The sequence below is a fragment of the Rattus rattus genome, chromosome 9 (genome assembly GCF_011064425.1).
Source record: "Rattus rattus isolate New Zealand chromosome 9, Rrattus_CSIRO_v1, whole genome shotgun sequence".
Lineage (NCBI taxonomy): Eukaryota > Metazoa > Chordata > Mammalia > Rodentia > Muridae > Rattus > Rattus rattus.
This window is the reverse complement of record NC_046162.1, coordinates 86,153,427-86,172,641: the sequence shown is the minus strand read 5'-3', so window position 1 is coordinate 86,172,641 and position 19,215 is coordinate 86,153,427. Positions and strand designations below refer to the sequence as shown.

Below are 19,215 nucleotides of genomic sequence, written 5' to 3'. Positions count from 1 at the left end.
CATACCCACACACAATCTGCAAGGGCCAAACGTGTTTAGTCACAGCCTCTCACCAACAGTGACAGACACACAACCCCATATTCATGAGCACAGGTTCACACAGCCTCCCAGAGACTGCCCTTCTGCCAGCACTTGGACAGGCACAATCGGCCTCACCCACACCCTCACCTGGCCTCCGGACACTCTGATTAGACACACAGTCTAGGCAAGGCCAGGCTCCTGGTGTCTGAGCCACACTTTATCTGGCCTCTTCCCAATGCAGAGGGGCCCAGCTATCTGCAGATGGCTTAGCCTTCCCATCCTACTCCAGACTTCGTCTACAGAGAGCTGAAAAAACCATCTCTCCTTCAGTCCATGGTGCCCTATTTGCAGGAGGAGAGCAAGTTTCTGCCCTGGGACTTTTCTAACTGGGGCACAAAACTAACAAATTTGAGGTTGAGGAATTAGAAGAGACCTCGTTATGCAGAAGCCAGACCCAAATGATTCTGGAGCCCTCAGCCGGCTCCTTAAAGGTCGAGAGAGGGACAGGATGTGTACAGAAGGATGGATGCTCTCAGTGTGGTATCAGACCTTTTGCTTTCCTCCAGCTTTATCCTGACCTCCCAAGCCACTCCCTCTCCTTTAGCTCTCTTTAGTGGTAACCTCTGTGGGCTTTTTCCCCCCACATTCCAATTTTCCTAGCCCTTTCCAACCTTCTCCTAGTCTCAGTCACTTCTCCCCCAACCTTAAGAACTCTGGGTTCTCCCAGGCTCAGCCTAGGTTCCCTTGGTGGCCTTTGGCCTTTGAGAGGCAGAGTGACAAACCAGGGTTCTGACCTGGATAACACGCATGTTGAGGCCAGTCTCCTGGGCCAATTGCTCGCGGATATGGCGCGTGGGCTTGGGCGTAGCTGCAAAGGCTGCCTTCAAGGTCTCCAGTTGCTTGGCTTTGATCGTGGTCCGTGGTCCCCTGCGCTTGGCACCTAGGTTCTGGTCATCGTTCTCATTGCTACCACCTTCCTTATCCGATACGTTGGCACTTTCAGAGTCCTTGGCATCATCCTGCGATGGATCTTGGGAATCCGGAGATAAACTAGGGTCACTGCCTGTGGTGGCTGGGGAGAGGGAAAGAATTAGTGAGCAGGGGTCTTGGCAGGCTTTCCTCCCCATACCCGCCCTCTAGCCAGCTGGGAATTCTGGCCTCACCCGAGTGGAGGCTGTTCTCTTTGGCGACACTGCTGTTACTCAGGTAATCCTCTTTACAAACGAACTTGTTCTCATCGATGATGTAGAGCTCCTCGCCCGTGGAGAGCTGCTTGTTACACATCATGCAGGTGAAGCAGTTGAGGTGAAACACTTTGCTTCGCGCTCTCCGAACCAGATCGCTTGGAGAGATGCCCTGCGCACAACCCGCGCATTTGGTACCGAAACATCTGCGTAGGGTGAGTGGTCGTTAGGAAGAAGTAGAAGCCCGGATGAAATAAAGATAGCCAGGGAAGAAGTTGAAGTGGGGGAGGGAATGAACAGAAGAATTTAATAAACAAGTGAGGAAGCAGGAGAGAATGCGGGACATCAGGAAGAAAGGAGGAAATACACTTGGTTAGAGTTAAGGCCCAAGCTGCCCCCTACCTCTAACCTCATGCCTTAGACATTGCCCCCAGGAAAAAAAGTGTCGCAAGAAAAGGCTTCAAAGTGGCTACGAGGGCAGAAGGGAAACAGAGCAAACATTCCCCGGTTATCTTCAAAGAAGTCAAATCCAAGTTAAGAGATCCTTAGAAATAAATGCCCCGGCTCTATCCCGCTAGCTTTGCCTTTCTTTCACCACAAAAGGACCTGCGCTCAGGCGGGCAGTTGGCAAAGTCCGACCAGGCAGTGAGTAAACAAACACCGACTCCGAGAGCCTTGGTGGCTGTAGCTGGGCTGTTGCCACGTTCTTGCGCAAAAGCCTGGCAGATTGGCGCAAGCGGTAGCTGACGCCGAGTTGAGCCGGCTTTAGGTGCCCTGCTGAGCGTTGCCGCTAGCGAGGCCTCGAGGGCCCCACAGGCCCCCGCAAGCCGGTGCGGCTAAGGGCTCTGATTTAGCCTCGCAGATTAAAATCCCGGGTAGTCTGCGGAAGCTCCGAAACTCAGCCTTCCCTCAGTAGCAGATTGCACCCATCTTTGCTTCCAGGCTCCTTCGCAAACACAAGCCGTGCGCATCCTGAATCGCCACTGAGGACTGGGCTTCCAGGGCCTTTGGGCAAAAGGAAGCCGGGTAGCTTCGAACTCTCTCCCAGATTTGAGCTAGCCTCAGAAACCAAGACCAAAATAGTGGAGTAAAGTGTGGGGTTTCAAATCAGTGGGAAATACAGTTTACACTTTGAAGGCATTCTCTGTTGAGTTTTGATCGGGACAAACAATGAGTTTAGGAAAATGCATGTAAAATGGTAAACAGGAGAGAATTTTCCCGGTTCTAACGAGCCGCGTGTCTGCCAGGAGGTGGCCTTCCTGGTGGGACATTGGCTGGAAAGACACGAAGAGGAGCCTGGGCATTGGACCGAGGCCAAAGTCGAACCGTACGGTTCGCCCAGGTCTATGCTTAGAGACAATACACGTTTAGAGAGACCTCTAGGCATACAGGATTGGCCTCAAGGTCGGGCTCTTTACTGTGGCTTTTTGGGCCACAGAGACTTTGTAGTTCCGACGAGACCTCTCTCTCAGAGAAGTAAAAGGCGCTAATCGGAATAAAGCAACCTAGGCGGGTCGGAAAATACGTTCGGTTGCTAGAGAGCTTGGCTTCGGGAAAGACAAACGGAAGCTGCAACTCTGAGGTGGCATTACCTCTCCCCGGGCTTGGAAGGGTTTCTGAGCTGAAGTCGGCTCAGACCCTTTCTTCCCAGGCGCGGGCAGTCAAACCCGGACCACACTTTCCAGAACAAAGTACTACAGCTATCTCCGTACACCAGCTTCCTAAGAGGTAGAGAGGGGAAGGACTTGGCTGCCCCAGTGAAAGGCAGCTGCTAACGCGGCTGCTGTGGCCACACAGACCTCTGATCCGAAGCTGGCCAGGAAGGGCCCATGGGGAGGGAGCAGCAGAGGCGCGGGAGGGAAGTACTCACCGGAAGAAGTCGTTTTTACAGTAGAGCTTGCCTTCCCGGGAGAAGCACTTCTCGGTCAGGTTGCATTTACATTCACAGCACTGGACGCACTTGACGTGCCAGGCCCTGTCCAGCACGTTCAAGAGGAAACGGTCCAGAATGGGCCTTTTGCAGCCCGCACAGTGCACCATGGTCTTTGGTTTGGTCCGGTGAGGCCCGGAGCGACAGGGCAATTAGAGTCCAGGGGATGACTTCTGAAGACAACCAGCTCCTCCAAAAAGAAGAAACCCGCTGCACTCGGGAAAGCAAAAACCCGTACTGTCAAATTAAAAGAGGGAGAGACCAGGCTGGTAGAGGGCAGCCCCGGAGTCCCGGGGCAGCGGGGTGGAGCAGCGCCACCTCCGCTCACCAGGCGAGGAAAATCAGTCTCAAGCGGGCAAGAAAGCGGCTCTTCTGCCCAAAGCCCGCGAAGGAGTGAAGGTCACCCAGAGAGGCGGCGGGACGTAAATAAATAAAATGGAAACAGACGAAAAGGAAGACGCAGAGAGCTCAGGATTCGGGAAAGCTGGGTTCTCTCCAGCTTGAGGTAGAGCTGTCAGAAGTCAAAGTGCATCTGCTTTTGTCAGAGTATGAAGGCAGGTTGTGTGCGTGTCAGACTGCCCACCACCCGGTTTCCCCCTTAAAAAAAAACACGGAAAGAAAACACGGGAGTAGAAAAGCTTTGGATCCTACATTGCCGGCTTCTTGAAGCGAGTCGGGACGCTCTGGGCACCCGCGCTGGGCCTGGGGCAGGCCGAGGGGTGGGAGAGATGGCGGGTAGGGCAGGATATTTTGTTGATTGTAGTTGTTGCTTGGGGATCCCCCCACCCCCTTCGGAGAGTTTTTTTTTTTTCTTTTCTTTTGTGCCAGTCAAAAATGGAAAGGGACAACTTCGGGCGGACGCTGCCGGGCGCGCTCTCTCGCTCCCCACCGCCCCAGCCCTGTCACCTCGGCCGGTTGGCCGGCCAGGAAGCCTGCCGCGTCCTCGGAGCGGCCCTCCCTGCGCTTGGACTCCTTCAGAGGAGGCAACGCGGTCTGGCTCTTCACTGCGCCTGGCCGAGCATCCTGGCTTCAGTCACAACTCGCGGCCGCTTGGGCGCGCAGCCCCGCATCGCTCGGCCCACGCTCCCGCTGCCTGTGTTCTGGCCTCACAGACGCTTGACTTTTTTTCCCCTTGTCTCCCCTCTTTTTTTATGCGGTGGCAAATCTGGGTTTTCTTCCTAGTCTCCTTCCTTTCTTTTTCCCTCCCTTTTTCTTTTCCTTGGTTAACGCGAGAAGCCAGTGGGAGGGGGCGTCTTGGAGAGCTTTAGAATGTCCTGGTGCTGCGGCTACAGAAGGCCAGCGGCTGGAACAGTTCGGCGCGGATTGCCGGTGTCGCTGTCCCGCCCGCTGGTTCCTTGTTGGCTCTCCCGGAGCGCGCGTCCCTCGGTCCCTGGTCTCCTGGCCCAGTCTTCGGCGCGTCTCTCCCCAGCTTCAGCGGCTCGGTCACTGCTCCTGGCTGTTGGCTGAGCCCTGGAAGCCCCCTCGCCTTAATGCAGCGCCCGCCGACGTCATGGCAGCATGCGACCAATCAGCGCCTCGCGGTCCCTCTGTAAACCATTCTGCGTACCCCCCGGCCGGGGAGAATGCGGGGAGACCGCGTTTAGAGGATCAGTGGCGGCAGGCCCGCGCGGTGCCGGCGACTAGCAGCGAGAAGTCCCGGCTTCTTCCAGGTTTGGTAAGACGTCGGTTTCGGCATCAGGGATTGATGGTAGCCGGGTCGAAGCGCGGAAAGGAAGCGCAGAGGAAATCAGAGTTCTGGGTGGGGGTCGGGGGTAAAGGCAAACCTATATCTGTAAAAAGTCTGGTTGGGATAAGAGTGCAACTCGGTCTGGAAGCTTGGGAGGTCCTAGTACTCCGGCTTTGCTATTCACTAGGTGTTGATAGCCCGCCCCTTGCTCTTTTGGCCTGGAAATTGCCCCCGGCATAGCTCGAGTCTATGGAGAGGTAGGGGGCGCTTGGCAGCTTAATCTTGCCTTCTGTCTCCGTTTCTGTGCCCCCTCCCCCAGTCCATCCAAAGTCCACCCGGCAGGGAGTCTGGGAGACACGAGTGTCGATCTCCCGCTGCGCTCGCTCGGAAAGTTGATTCGGGCGATTTCCTGATGGGGGCGGGGGAGACCGGAGGCCCGGCGCCAGGGTGGGAGAAGGAGTGGGTGGGGAAGCGCTTCGGGTGAGGACCGGCATGCAACTCTGGCGAGAAGTTGTGAGAAAATTGTGATCCGGAGACACCTTTTACAAACAAAAACAAATGACTAGGTGGGAAACCGCGGGGCTCCCGCAGCTGGGGGAGGTGGTAGCAGCGGGGGACTGCACCGTGGCTGCAGGGGAGGGAGGCGTGGTGGCGCACTGACCGAAAATGCCTGGCTCCCAAGACCGGTCGTCCCTTTTCTAAGCTTCGAGCAAGTTCGTTTCTTTAGACATCAACGGACCTACCAGAGTTTATTCCTTAGGAATATTATACTTTCCCAATTCTGTCCACGTTATAAACTCCAGGGCACCGTCTTTGGGGGACGGCGGCGAAATCTGCCTAGGTGTGGGAATCGATGCTGGTCCGAGGGCTTAAGCCCCAGGAGCACTTAAGTTAACCGTAGCCACATTTCCTCTGAAGCTTAACCCAAATTTATCTCAAAGTGGTCACTTTTGCTTATTTGAGGGAGGTGCTAGGAAGGCCCATTTGATCAAATTTGGAAGGAAATAAGGGTGACCCTGCAACCAAATCTAGATGGCATTTCAGAATCTACCTTTCGAGTTATTTCATCGATGAGCCTAGCAGATCTTCCACAGGGCTAAATTAGGAGAAAGGCGCGCAGAAACGCAGTTGGACTGGCAGTGAATCCGGATCCACAAACACAATACCCTCTTCCAGCGAAGAGAGAAGAACACGAATCTAGATTTTGTTTGATGGAATTGTTGGTTCTTTTTAAGGCTGTACCAAACTCCCCCTTTTCTGCCCTCTCTTGCACCTCCTCGCAACCCCGAAGCTCTTCAGCAGCTCTGGCCTTCCCACCCGCATGATCTTTGCTTTGTAAACCCAACTCGCCACCGCCTGCTTCACATGCCTCCTTAGAGATCTGCTCCCACACCCACTCCCCGACCTCTGAGTGCGGGCCTCTAAAGCATTCTCTGTACCCTTGTCCACATACGCACTCGCGTGGAGCAGTTGCGGACCAAAGTAGTGCAGCCAATAGTTCGCAAGCAAAAATCCCTCTCCTCGTCTTAGACTCAGGGCTCAGCAGGGTAAGAAGGCGGCTTTCCCGGCCCTCCCACCTAACGGGCAGGCTCTGCTGGTTTGGACAGAGCACCGCGATCTTCCGGTAGACCCTAACACTTCCTAGGACAAGTCGATTAATACCCAGCATTCTGATACCCCAGGAAAAGCCAAGTGAGGAGCGCGAGATCCTGTTATCCCGACGACTCCCAAGCAGCTGCCAAAAAGAAGGGGCCGTTGGTCTCCACGTTCTCCACTTCCAACTGTTCCAGAACTAGCTGCTATCTCCCTGGACTCAACAGTCCCTCTCGGGAATCTGTGAGTCGCCTAGGTCACCAGCGGCTCACACCCGGCGCTGCTGGGCTACTTCACATGCAAAGCAGAGGGGCCGGGAGAGAGGGACTAGGAAATTTCTGTCGCAGGAGCCTTTAGGGCGACATTGTACTCCATTGCCTGCCTTTTCAGACTTGCATCTTCCTTTGGTAGTCAAGGGGAGATTGACGACGACTTTGAGACCCAGATATAGGAGACAGGGCCTCTTTTAGAGGACGGGAATTGGGGTGAAGACGAGACACTTGGTTATAGGTCATAGTGTTCTGCTTGTCTCGATGTCCTGATGGTGAAGAAACGGCCGGGAGTGAGTGAGTGTGTGTGTGTGTGTGTGTGTGTGTGTGTGTGTGTGTGTGTGTGTCTCGCATGCAATGCAAGATGTGTCTCTGGGTTCCTTGATTCTATGTTTAAAATCCAGATTTAATGCTTTCACAGTGACAGTTCACACAATTAGCATCCCCCCACCGCTTCGGTTGAGCTCTTATTTTGAAATGTAATCAGTAGTAGAGACAAGGAGAGAAAACTGACCCAGCTTTCTAATCCGCCCTCTTCGAATCCACCGAGTTCTGCTGTGCGTACACATGAAGAGATTCCCAGCCTTCCCTCCTCACCTACACCACTGAGCAGTCCACGATCTCCAGTTTCCTACCCTCCATCCTTCAAAGTCACATAGACCCTCCGCCACTTGTCCAGCGGGTGTCCAGAGATCCATTCTGGATGCCTGGCAATCATTCATCCACCACAGAACCATCGCAGAATCCCCTCCATCCAACTCTATAGGAAAAGGTCCCAGAGGCTCAGACAGTGGCTTCCACAGCCGAGGTTTGTCTTCTGAGAAGATTCTCAAAAATCAGCTTGTAAGGATGGAGAGCCGGTGTCTCAAAAATGGGACTGGCCAGAGTCCTCCCTGCTCAGATCTAACCCGATGATCTTCCTTGCCTCCTGGGTCAAGAGCCCTTGAACCCTGATCCTCCACCCTACCCACAATCGTGAATGATTTCCGTCAAACAGGAACTGTTCTTTCTTAGTCACTGTCGACTGCTATTTAATTCCCAAGCGAAGCTGCTCTCTTCTTCCAGTCCAGACCCTGGTCCCCGGAAAGGCCGAGGAGGCTCCAGAGGCTGCCAGCCACAAAACTCCGTGTATTCAGCACCCCAGGTCTAGCGGGGGAGGAAGGAAGTGGCTAGCCAGATGCACCCAGGACCCCTGCCACCTGCAAGCTACACAAACTCTGCACAGACATGTGAAGCCTCAGCGTACGCAACACAGGGAGCTGCTCAGCTGGAGTCTTCTCTGATCCACTGTCCTCCGCCCCTTTTTTTCCCTCTCCCTCTCTTGAGGTTCTTTCTCTTAATAAGCAGTTTATATCATCGTGTCTCCCCTGAACACATAGTAAAGGAGTTGTAGGAGGGGGGCGGATTGTTATTCCCTACACTTTCCCAGAGAGAAATCCCAATCCAAGCAAGGGCGCCTGCTCCCCATCATTGCTTTACCAAAGAGGAGAAGTTGGGGAAGGTCGGCCTTGCAACTGCGCTCTGGGCTCTGGAGCGCGCGCTTTGCTCTTGGGCGTCTTTTCCCAGGCTGAGCTTGGACAGTGATAGGGGAGGGACCACGAAGCCAAGAAAGGGCAGTATCTGGCGGTCCAGCCGGGTGTCACAGTGTGCACTTGACCTGGGTAAACAATTCAGGCTTCCCTTGAGGGTTTTGGAGACTCTGAGCATGGGCTGGGGAACGGTTAGAGCTGCGAGGTTGAGCGCGCTGATTTCAGTCGCTGCTGAGCAGTGGTAGTCACAGAAGGGAGAGAGGGTGCTAGGAGCCAGAAGTGAATGGAAAGGGTGGGAAGAAGAGAAGGCATGCAGAAAAAGTAAGAGGATGTGTGTGTGTGGGGGGGGAGGTGTCGAGAGAAACACATGGAAGAGTGAAGCAAAGAAATGGAAAATTCGCCTTTGTAGTGGTACACTACTATAATCCCAGTGCTTGAGTGCTTGAATTCAAGGGTACTACCCAGCGATGTCCAGGCTGGCCTGAGCAAAAAAAAAAAAAAAAAAAAAAAAAAAAAAAAAAGGTTGAGAGAAGCTAAAAGCAGAGAATCCTGAAGCTCCCAGCCAGGGTTTCCCCCCTGGGACCTGGGTGTGTTGTGTGTATGACAGGTACATATTCCTGGACAGAGTAAAGGAGATTGGAGTTTGTTTGGTGGGAGACTTAGCGCCTGTGGAAAGTGCATGAGCAGCGCTGGGCAGGAATCCAACAAATAAATAAAACGTCTAAGACAGCGTGACAACAATGTGTATTTGGGTTCGTGCCCATGTTCCTCTGTTTGAGCGCACACTTGCACCGGGAAGGAAGACGAACGGGGCTCCTGCCTCAGAGTAATTAATCCTGTCACTAATTGACTCTCTCCCCTTACCTAATGGTGGTGGTCACTGCTGATATCTGGAGAGATATCAGGTGGGAAGGGAGGGAGGGAGAGAGACCCCCAAAGCTAACAGCCTCTGGGACTGAGGATGGGTTTGTCCTGAAGTTGGCAGCTCTGAGCTGGTATCCTCAGGACCTCCCTCCTTTTTGGATAGAGTTCAAGGGCTGTTACTGTCTTGCCTGTCTAGGTTTGGGGCAATGTTAACAAAGGTCTTCTTGGCTTAGCTTGGCCAGATCCCACACACTGGGGGCCTTCCAGATCTCCGCACCTAGGACTTAAAGTCTCAGTTTGAAGCCACCCACTACCCCTCTGCTAGACATAGGCCACATGGCTGTCTGCGGCTTTGCCTCTCCTGTTCTTCCTCCAGGGGAGGTCATGAGTCACTGTTTATTCTTCCAGGATGGGGAATGGATGTATCCTCAGTCCCTGACAGGCTAGAGAGGTTTAGAATGGGTGCCAAACAGCTTGGGAAGGATGAGAAGACAATAGTAGAAGGTGAGACCAGAGGTGAGGAAAAACTTGTAGAGTTATATAAACCCACTCAGACATGGAAGTCCGCAGAGCGGTTGTCAGTCTGGCAAGGGTGAGGTCTCTGGGGACCAAGGGAAACTAAAATGGTTGCTGCTGGATAGGAAGGAATATGTAGGGAGTAGGGAGACAGGTAGCTTCTGGGCTTCTGTGACAATATTAGACTATGTGGCATGGAAATGGTTCAGTGTGCACCTGCTCACTGCGCCTTCAGGTCTTCAGACTTAGGAGGAGAAGCAGAGAAATAATCTGTCATTTGGTGGCTAAGTTGACTGAAGGGACCCAAGGTCCACTGTGTGCCTGCTGAGGAAACTTCTAGGCTTTGGAATGTCATCTCTGAGAGGTCAAAGCATTGCTCCATCGGCCTCCTCAGAGGCTAAGGAAATGGATTCAGAGACTCGGGTGGAGGGGACACAGCTTCCTAGGGAAAAACAGAAACAAACAAACACAAGCCAGCCAGCAGCCCCACTAAACACATTTCTTAATTGACCCTTGGGGGGATTTGTACACTTGACCAAAGCAAGTCCCCCAAGCAATAACAGCAGAATTACTTATACAGGTTCAGAGAGAGAGAGTTGAGGGTGATAGGAAGACCAAGAGAGGTGGCGGGCATGGTAGAGAAGGTGAAGAGGAGAGAGAGAGAGAGAGAGAGAGAGAGAGAGAGAGAGAGAGAGAGAGAGAGAGAGAGAGAGAATATAAAATTTCAGGACAGAGAAAGAGAAGGGCATATAAAAGGCAAATAGAAACCAGAAAGGAAAGAAAGTGAAGAAGAAAGAAAAAAGGCAGGGAGGTGGAGAGAGACTGTAATAAAAGAGGGTGAAGGCGGCCCCAGGAGGCTGGGCCTCGTCCCAAACCATCCGTCTTCATTGTCTCTGTATGTGCAAAGGCAACTCCAGCATAAGGAAAGGCCAGTATTGGAGCCGCGGCTTTATTTTATATCCTATACATCAGGAGGGAGGCAAAGCTTTATTTTCGCCAAGAGACAGATATTTTATTTCTCTCTTACGGTTTTATGTGTGAGAGATGTCAGGTTGCCACAATGGATGGCTAATGCATAGGCAAGAGGAAGCCGTGTTGGCATGCTGTGTGTCATGGGGTCTTGTGGGGGGTGAGCGGGCCTGGGATTTAGGGCTGATGGGACACTCTAGGGGATTTCTGCTAAAACATCTCTCTTCATAAATCCACAAGCATGGTCAGCTCAACAGGGAGAAGAAGGAGTTTTAGAGGGAAAAAGAGTTGGGCTTAGTAATAAACGAACACACAAAGGAACCGCTTACCTTCCAAGCGGCTCGGGCAATGGGGCAGGCAGGGGTTCCACTAACAGTCAAAGGGGGACTTGATTTAGGAGGCAGAGGAAGCAGTGAGAAGTGATGAATTAGAAACCTAGAACCTAAAAATGGGGTCTTGTACATTTATAAATACATCTGTAAATAGACCAGGCATCCAAGGACCCACCCGGTCTTACCTTTATAAACGAAGAGGCAGGAGAAGCAGAGGAAGGCTGAACACACGGGCCCCTCACTGGGAAATGTGTTCCTGGCAGAACTGTGTCTGCGTGGCTTCTTTTCCTCTATTTATATTTCTGCTTCCCATCTTTTATCCACATGTCCCCTTCTTCAGAAAGATTATTTTTTTTTATAAACCTTTTCAGAGCCTCGGAGGGAAGGAGCTATTAATTTGCAAATTATCTGATCTGTACAAGGATCGAGGCGCATGTTTTCCAACGCCACATCTCATGCCTTGTGTAGACATGCACGTGCACACACAAACTCATTATGCTGTGGACCCTCCATTGTAGGTGCCAGATTAGAACCCTGGGAAAGCTCCTTTCTGCCCACCTGCCCCATGTTAATCCCCAAACCTTAAAATGTATAATGTTCACATCTTTAAACCCCAGAAGAGGGGGGTGCTGCATAGAAAGATAGTGATGTGGTGTGGGGGAGAGTCTTTGAATTGACATGTCCATTCTCGACTAGGGCTCAGCTAGCTTCTCTCCTTGTGAGCCTCCCCCTTTACCCTTTCAGAGGCCATTGCTTATAATAGGAGTGCCTTGAGTTCATTTTCATGGCTTGCTAATTGTTTGATAGGCTGGTTTATATCTGTTACGAAGCAAAAAGCCAGTTATGTTCTTCGCCCCGATTCAAAGGGTCTCAGGCAGCGCAAGAGTTCTAGAAAATGAACACTGCTACCCGACCCCACTATCCTCCATTCTTTGAAGAAGCTAGTTAACCTTTCTGGGCCTCAGTTTCCCCGCCTGTATGCAGGGGTTTGGGACTGATGGCTGAGGTCCCTTCCAGCTCCTACTTCCTTTGACCGAATGAGATAATGTGTGAAAATACTTTGTAACCGCTAAAGCCGGACGAATGCCAGGGATTATTATTACGATTCTAATCAATCCTCCTTTCTGCACACGGATCGTGGCTGTTTAGCATCAGCAAGCAGGCTAAAGAGGGCCCAAGCGAGAGAAAGCTTAGCCGAGATGGAAAAGCTCTGCTGGGGATAGAAAAACCTTGTATCTCCAGAAACATCCTGGTGGGCAGTGGTGGGTCAAGAGGAGCAGCAAGAGGCACCAGGACCCATTTCAGTCTGTGCAGTGAGCAGAAGAAGGTGTGTTTCTTCAAAAAGCATTATTTTGTTTCTGACTGACTGACTGACACAGGAAGGCGATTTGCATTTTCTGTTTTTCCAGGGAGAATGGAAAGAGCAAGGTGTAGCTGATTAGCAAGTTAATTATTTCAGTACCCCAAGGGTTCATGCATGGTGGTAAGTTGTCCAGCCCTGGTGTAATTTCACAGTCTGTGCATTTCTTGGTGAGCACCTGGGGTGCCTGAGTCTGTCTCTCTCTCTCCATTCACCTGCCTTGTATCTCCCTGACACACCTGGGGAAAGGGGCAGGGCCTGGGGTGGCAGTTGGTACTTCATAGGTTGAGGGTGGAGAGAACTGAGATGCCCTCCACCTCCATCCACCTTCCTCTTCACTAAAATATTTTGTTTAATCAGTGTTAACGAGGTGGTTATCAGTAAGTGTGGTGGCTGTGAGGTGACACCCCCAGATTCAGTCTGGAGATAAACTGGTTGGTGGAGGAGTCCATGCTCCTCACCTCCTCCTGCTGGGTCAGTTCTCCGAGCTCCGAGCTCCGTTTGATTTCTCACTTCTGGCCACCACTTGTTCAGCATCAGCTTCCTCCAGTCTGACCTCCCCTTAGGGAGGGGAGGTAGGATTGTGTGGTCAAAGAGATGGATCCCTTCCCCCAGAGAGATAAGTTGGAGATGTGAGCACAAGGGGCAGAATTAACAGCTTCAGGCCTCTGCCTGCTAGGCTAGCTTCCTGCTCCCAGGATGGGAGGGCCAGCCCCCTGCCTCTCCTTTTGAGCCAGGCAAAGGCAGGGCTCTCCAGTTTACTTAAGAGTGGTCCCATCTGCTCAAACTGGCCTTTCATAAGGGGAGGGATTTATGCAGTGTCCTTGTGCTTAGACCTGGGATTTGGCTGAAAACCTTGGGCCTCTGAGAATATTACCTAATGCTGGGATGCTCAGTCATAGAGATGATTCATCATTTTGTCTTTGTGGAGTGTGTGTGTCTGTCCGTCTGTGTCTTCGTATGTGTGCATCTGCCTGTGTCTTTGTGTGTGTCTGTCTGTGTCTTAGTGTGTGTGTCTGTTTGTCTGTCTGTGTCTTAGTGTGTGTGTGTGTCTGTCTGTATCTTTGTGTATCTGTTTGTCTGTGTGTGTGTGTGTGTGTGCTTTGTACTGTTCACACTTACAATCCAAACATTAGGGAGACTTATTTACTTTTTTTTCCTTCTTCTCTATATTGGCTCAGGAGATGGCATTGGGGGACCAACCTCCCGAGGTTGTGAGGATGACAACAGTACTCTGTGATGCTGTCCTTCCTCAGGTTGGCTGCCATCCCTGCTGATGGAGAGACTGGAGACTGTCAGAGAAGATTGTGCCGGTGGCTACTTAGCCGGTATTAATTGTATTTGCAGAGTAGGGGTGAGTCCAATTACTACTCAGATTAGGTTTAGCTTCCCTGGCCTCGTAGTGCTGGGATGTTTGCAGAGGACAGAAGGTAGCAGAGAAACTTCAAGGGTAGGAAAATGGGCAGAGGGAGGGGTTCCATGGATCAGTCTTGCCCAAATGGAGCACAGGAATGGTAGCAACAGGACATGAAAGAGAACACTGAGCTTCCATGTGGAGTCCTGGGCAAATTTGGAGCAACCTACAAGTGTCATTTAGTTATCTTCTCTAGGATAAAATGTGATTTCCCTTCAGTGTCAGTGGCTGGTAAGCTTTTCTTCCAGAACCTTCTTACTCACACCTGAGTTTAACCTTTCTAATGGGGATCCTGCTTTCCCTGCTAGCTAGCTTTGCTTTGCCTTGGGCAAACAGAGCATGCATCCAAGTCCCCTCACCAGCCTTCATTCTTTGTTTGGTTTGGTTTGGTTTTTTCTTTTTTTTTTTTTTTTTTTTTGGTTCTTTTTTTTTTCCGGAGCTGGGGACCGAACCCAGGGCCTTGCGCTTCCTAGGTAAGCGCTCTACCACTGAGCTAAATCCCCAGCCCCTGGTTTGGTTTTTCAAGACAGAATTTCTCTATGTAGCCCTGGCTGTCTTAGAACTCACTCTGCAGACCAGGCTGGCCTTGAACTCAGAGATCTACCTGCCTTTGCCTCTGGAGTGCTGGGATTAAATGTGTTTGCCAGCATTTTGGGCCATCAGCCTTCATTCTTAAAGGTGAGCCGGTTGTAGGTCTGTGCCTGGGTGGAAACTTGTTCTCATTTGGGCCACAGCAAGGATATAGTATCTTCTTAAATAAAAGAAGCAGGGACCTGATTTGATGTATCTTCCTAGGAAAGATTTGCCACTAATTTGATAAATGTGACTGTATTCCCTCTTCTGAGTGAGTAGCTTTGTCAGTCAAGCCAAGGGCCTGCAGAAGCTGTAAGGTTGCTTAGGTTGGTCTTGGGTTACTCACACAGGGGTTTGGACCTGCTTCTGACAGACTAGGAGGAGCAGACACATTCCAGACCCAGAGCCTGGAGTGTTATCTCTCCCCAGCCCTAAATCCTCACGGTCCTTTTGTTTCCACTTATTACAGATGCAGAGGCCTCCCAGTGAAGTGTGAAGGGATGGGCCTTAACCAGGGTTGAAGAAAAAAAGTGAAGAAGGGAGAACCCAAGAAAAGGTGGGGACAGTTGGGACTTCTGATTACATTCTTCTGGTACACTTCTTTTGTATGTTATCATCTCCAAATTTCACATTTATTGTAGAAATCTGCAGTGTGTATGCCCCGGCCAAATGCTGCTTGGCTAAAAAAGTGTTAAATAAAACTGTAAGAAATGCTACCAGGGCTTTGCATGGGTTATTTAATTCTATCAGTGACAAACAACACTAATATGTAGCCTCTCGCCCAGCACAATATCATGTTTCATTTATATGTGCCGAGACATATTTAAGCATGAACGATACTGTTTCCCAACACATGCATTTCCCAGTGATTACTTGGAAGTGCGATAGAAACAGCAGAAACCTCTCTTGCACATAAACCTGCACCATCATACAGACTGCCTGACATATACACATCTTCTTCTGTGTGCTTTTACAGAGAAACGTGAATGTGAATCTAACATTAGGCACTTGTATACCATTCAGGTCCATGTACCATTTCGGAGTCTCCAATGCATTCACACACACTTTTTGAGCACATACTTGGCCTGTCACATAAACACCAATGGGTCTAAAACCACACGTGGATTTTTTTTTTTACGCTTACATAAGTAAATATTCTCAGTGTCATGTTCTGATAGGCAGGCTATGTGCCCCTTACCGGATGAGCTCTGTGCAGGCACATAAGCATCCTTATGTGTCTGTATACATGTACACACCATCACCACTGCCGCCCCTATGCTCACATTCACTCCCCTGGTTTATCTAGCCAAGGAGCAAGCATTGTCCTGGGACCCTTGGTGGCCGATAGATTTAGAACTGGGAGTTTGACGTGTTTTCTCCTCTAGGAATCCAGATTGCTTTACGATGGAAAACTTAGAGGAACAGGTTAGAAATGCCAGCCTTGGGGTTGGGGATTTAGCTCAGTGGTAGAGCGCTTGCCTAGCAAGTGCAAGGCCCTGGGTTCGTCCCAGCTCCGAAAAAAAGAAAAAAAAAAAAGAAATGCCAGCCTTCCTGGGCTCCAACAAAACACAAAAGCACAAGACAGGAGATGGAGTTGGGAGACTGGTGTGTGTAGGCTGATTGCCCCCTGGCCCATGCCCCCCGCCAAGAAGTCTCAGTCTCCCCTTCTCCCCTCTTCCTCTCTCAGGAGGGTCTTACTAAGTAGACCAGGCTGACCTAGAATTTGTGCTGAAATTTTCCCCAGTGCAGAGATTACAGGCCTGTACTGTTCCACCGTGCTCACTTTAATAATACATTTCTCAAACATCCTTGAGAGATGTATAAGGATTGGAACAGCAGGTCAGTCCCCCTGTCCTTCTGCTACAGCGTGTATGTCTATCTGTAGAGTGAACTATTGACTTACATGGGTGGTTCTCTCTCCAGGCTGCAACAGTGTAATCATCAGGAAAGTTGCTTGTTGTTTGTTTGTTTAAAAGAAAAACAAACCAGGTATCCAGACTCCAAAACAAACCAATCAAAAAACAAAAAATGGGGGCTGGAGAGATGGCTCAGCAGTTAAGAGCACTGACTGCTCTTCCAGAGGTCCCGAGTTCAAATCCCAGCAACCACATGGTGGCTCACAACCATCTGTAATGGGATCTGATGCCCTCTTCTAGTGTGTCTGAAGACAGCTACAGTGTACTCATATATAATAAATAAATCTTTAAAAAAACAAAAAGGAAAAAAAAACCCTAAATAACACTCCCAGCAGATTCCATATTCAGCCAAGGTTGAGAACATTGGTCCAGATGTTCTCTGAGGTCCTTCTACCCCTAAAACTTTACGTCCGAGAGGACTTTTTATATAGAGAATATGATACCCAACTCCAAAGTCCTCTGCTGGCTCTTCTAAATTCACTTGGGCATCATAAAAAGTCATTAAAAGTATTCTTTCCATTTAGAAAGAGAATCGTTTTAGAAAAAAGTATAATTGCCTGGGAAAAACAAAAACAAAACCCCACATACCTTCATCTCCATCTCTTGCAGACCATTTGGCTCTCTGACTCATGCATCCAACTTTAATAATATGACACCTATGTAAATGATGTGAACTGCAACCGATCCATGGGATGGGATAGGTACCTTTGGCTAGGCACATCCTGTCTGATCCCTCACCTAACCTGTTTTGATAACATGCTATTTTTAGCAGAGAAAATGAGAAGACTCGGATCCTGGGTGGAGTGCTTTTTCCCTCCTCCAGCTGGGATTCAGAGAACAGCAGCCCCCAGGCCCGTGGCCCAGTTCTGTTGCTGGAGGAAGAAGCATTGAGCTGTGTGTCCTGGAAAGCTGCTCTCAGACCCAGGCCTTTGGGAATCCCACATTAATAGTTTCTAACAACAGTTCCCGTCCCCCTTGAAAACAAACCCACTGAGGGAGGCTGAGCCAGGCTGAGGCTTGGTGATAACACATGCACGCACGCACGCACGCACGCACGCACGCACGCACGCACACATGCACACGCTGATGTCCAGGCAGCCATCTATCCCCACCGGAGGATGCTTAGAGGATGATTATCCTGGTGGGGAGTGCTCACTGAGCCCTCAGTGTTAGCACTAACTTGGGTTGATTTTCAGAACCTCTAAGACAAGTTCTCGTTCCCACTGTCTTCTTCCATTGGCCATTCTTTCCACACAATACAAAAACAGTGATTAAATTTCTATTCTTTTTCCTCCTTTCTTCTTCCTTCCCTTCTTTTCCCCTTTTTCATAATTGGAGATGGAAGCCAGGAGGTTGCATATTCTAGGCAAACGTTCTACCACTGAGTTACATACCCAGCCCGGACCACTTTTCTTTAGGAAAATACACCAACATGGCTCCTTTGTGCGGATGACAAGCACCGGGTTAATGGTCCAGCCTGAGGAAGGCCCTGGTAGGTCTGGGCTATGATGCTTTACTGTGTGATCCTTTGCATCTCTCCACTCCATTTGCCTTTTCTTTTATTTTTCTTCCTTCCATCTTATCTCCTCCCCTGAAGATATTCTGAGCCAGGCTTTGGACACAGGAACATCTCCTCCCCAGGAGTGCGCAGTCCCTCTTTTCCCTTCCTGCCCTGTCCTCTGCAGGGCCTGGTACTGAAGAGGGAGCCCAGATATGGTACAGAAGCCTTGGCGAGCCCCTCCTCAGCCTGCTTTCCCTGGGCCTGGGGAGCATCACACCCCGGGATGCCCCAGAACATGATGGATTCCCCAGGTACCTTCAAAGGGCTCAGCATTTGTTTGCAGTGTGGACCTTGAATCTTGCTTTGGTCATAAATGTTGTTTATTTTGACGAGGACCTACTGAAAGGGGGCTGTGGGGCAGGGAGGGCAAAGAGAAATCAATGGGGGAAGATCATAAAGCCATTAGCAGGGTAGGGCTTGTAGAGGTCATAGGATCATAGAAATTTTCTGGCTAGAGGGAACACAGGCCACCAGAAAGGTCAGAGATGGTCATTATGTCATCAAGAGGCCTCTAGGGGCCACATGGGGCTAGGGTGGGGCTTGAGGCCTCTTATGTGGAGAATCTTTCTAGAAAATTGATGCAGGGTATGGGGCATGACCCCCCAATAACCTTCTACCAGGTGGGGGAGGCCAGGGGTTGCTAAACATGATGGATTTGCCCTCCTAGGGTGAAGAACCAACTGTCAGGTTACATAGCAGATCCTCCTTCTCTGGGGAATGGGCACAGCTCCTGGGTAAAGAATTTTGCCTCTACTGTTTTTTTTTTTTTTTTAACTAAACAACTAATATATACCAGGTGCTTTACTTGGTACTCATCCAGTACCTTGTCTTGCTCACTCTTCAAAATAATTTGGGAAAGATATTTTTTAATCTCCATTTCGCAGTTAAGAGGGGAGAAATGGTTGTCCAAGGTCACACAAGTCACACAAGAAAGGGTGAGATTAGATCTTACACTTAGATTTCTGTTTTCTTCTCTGTCTCTGTGTCTCTTTCTCTTCCTGTTTTTCTGTCTCTGTCTCTCTGTCTCTGTCTCTCTGTGTGTCTCTCTTTCTCTCTCACTGTTGGAGACTGAGCCCCATCTAGTATACTGTTCACATGCTTAGCCCCCAAACTTAGGATTCTTTAAACCTTACCTGCCCAACCTTCGCCCACCCTCTTCTCCCATCCACTGTGACTCCTTGTAGCTTCAGACCAAATGGAGGAAGGGTTCTCTTCACTGTAAAGCACGTGGTGGCTAACAGGAAGCTTAGGGCCAAATGTGTAAGGCAAGACAACAACAGAGCCTCCAGCTCTTTCCTGACTCTGGAATAGACGTGGCTCATTCTTCCGGAGACTTTGCTCCCACAAGCCCACAGTCAGGAAAACACCCTGGTCATCTCGCCCTACTGTGTGACTCAGATCAAGTTGCTTAACCTCTCCGAGCCATGGTTTCTGGACCCACCTCCAGAGCTTTGTGGAAGGTGAGGGTTGGTAGCTGGTTTCCTTGGTTCCCCACAC

General features: G+C 50.4%; 1 protein-coding gene and 1 long non-coding RNA gene across 3 annotated transcripts in view; one reads left to right on the top strand and one right to left on the bottom strand.

Annotated features, from left to right (window-relative positions):
• Lhx1 (LIM homeobox 1) overlaps positions 1–3,842 on the bottom strand; it is a 6,796-nt gene extending 2,954 nt beyond the window's left edge. The window contains exons 1-3 of the mRNA XM_032913750.1: positions 3,076–3,842; positions 1,185–1,411; positions 816–1,093 (exon numbers count right to left, since the gene is read on the bottom strand). Coding sequence (XP_032769641.1) covers positions 816–1,093; positions 1,185–1,411; positions 3,076–3,245 — 675 coding nt within the window. The 5' untranslated portion in view covers positions 3,246–3,842. The remainder of the gene's footprint in view (positions 1–815; positions 1,094–1,184; positions 1,412–3,075) is intronic.
• A 27-nt stretch (positions 3,843–3,869) lies between these two features.
• Positions 3,870–14,957, top strand: LOC116909972. 2 transcript variants are annotated; one of them, XR_004389117.1, is made up of 3 exons: positions 3,870–4,810; positions 13,436–13,567; positions 14,711–14,957. It is a non-coding gene; the product is annotated as an uncharacterized LOC116909972 (long non-coding RNA). The 2 variants fall into 2 exon arrangements; XR_004389118.1 differs by having other exon boundaries at positions 13,436–13,608.
• Positions 14,958–19,215: the final 4,258 nt, after the last annotated feature.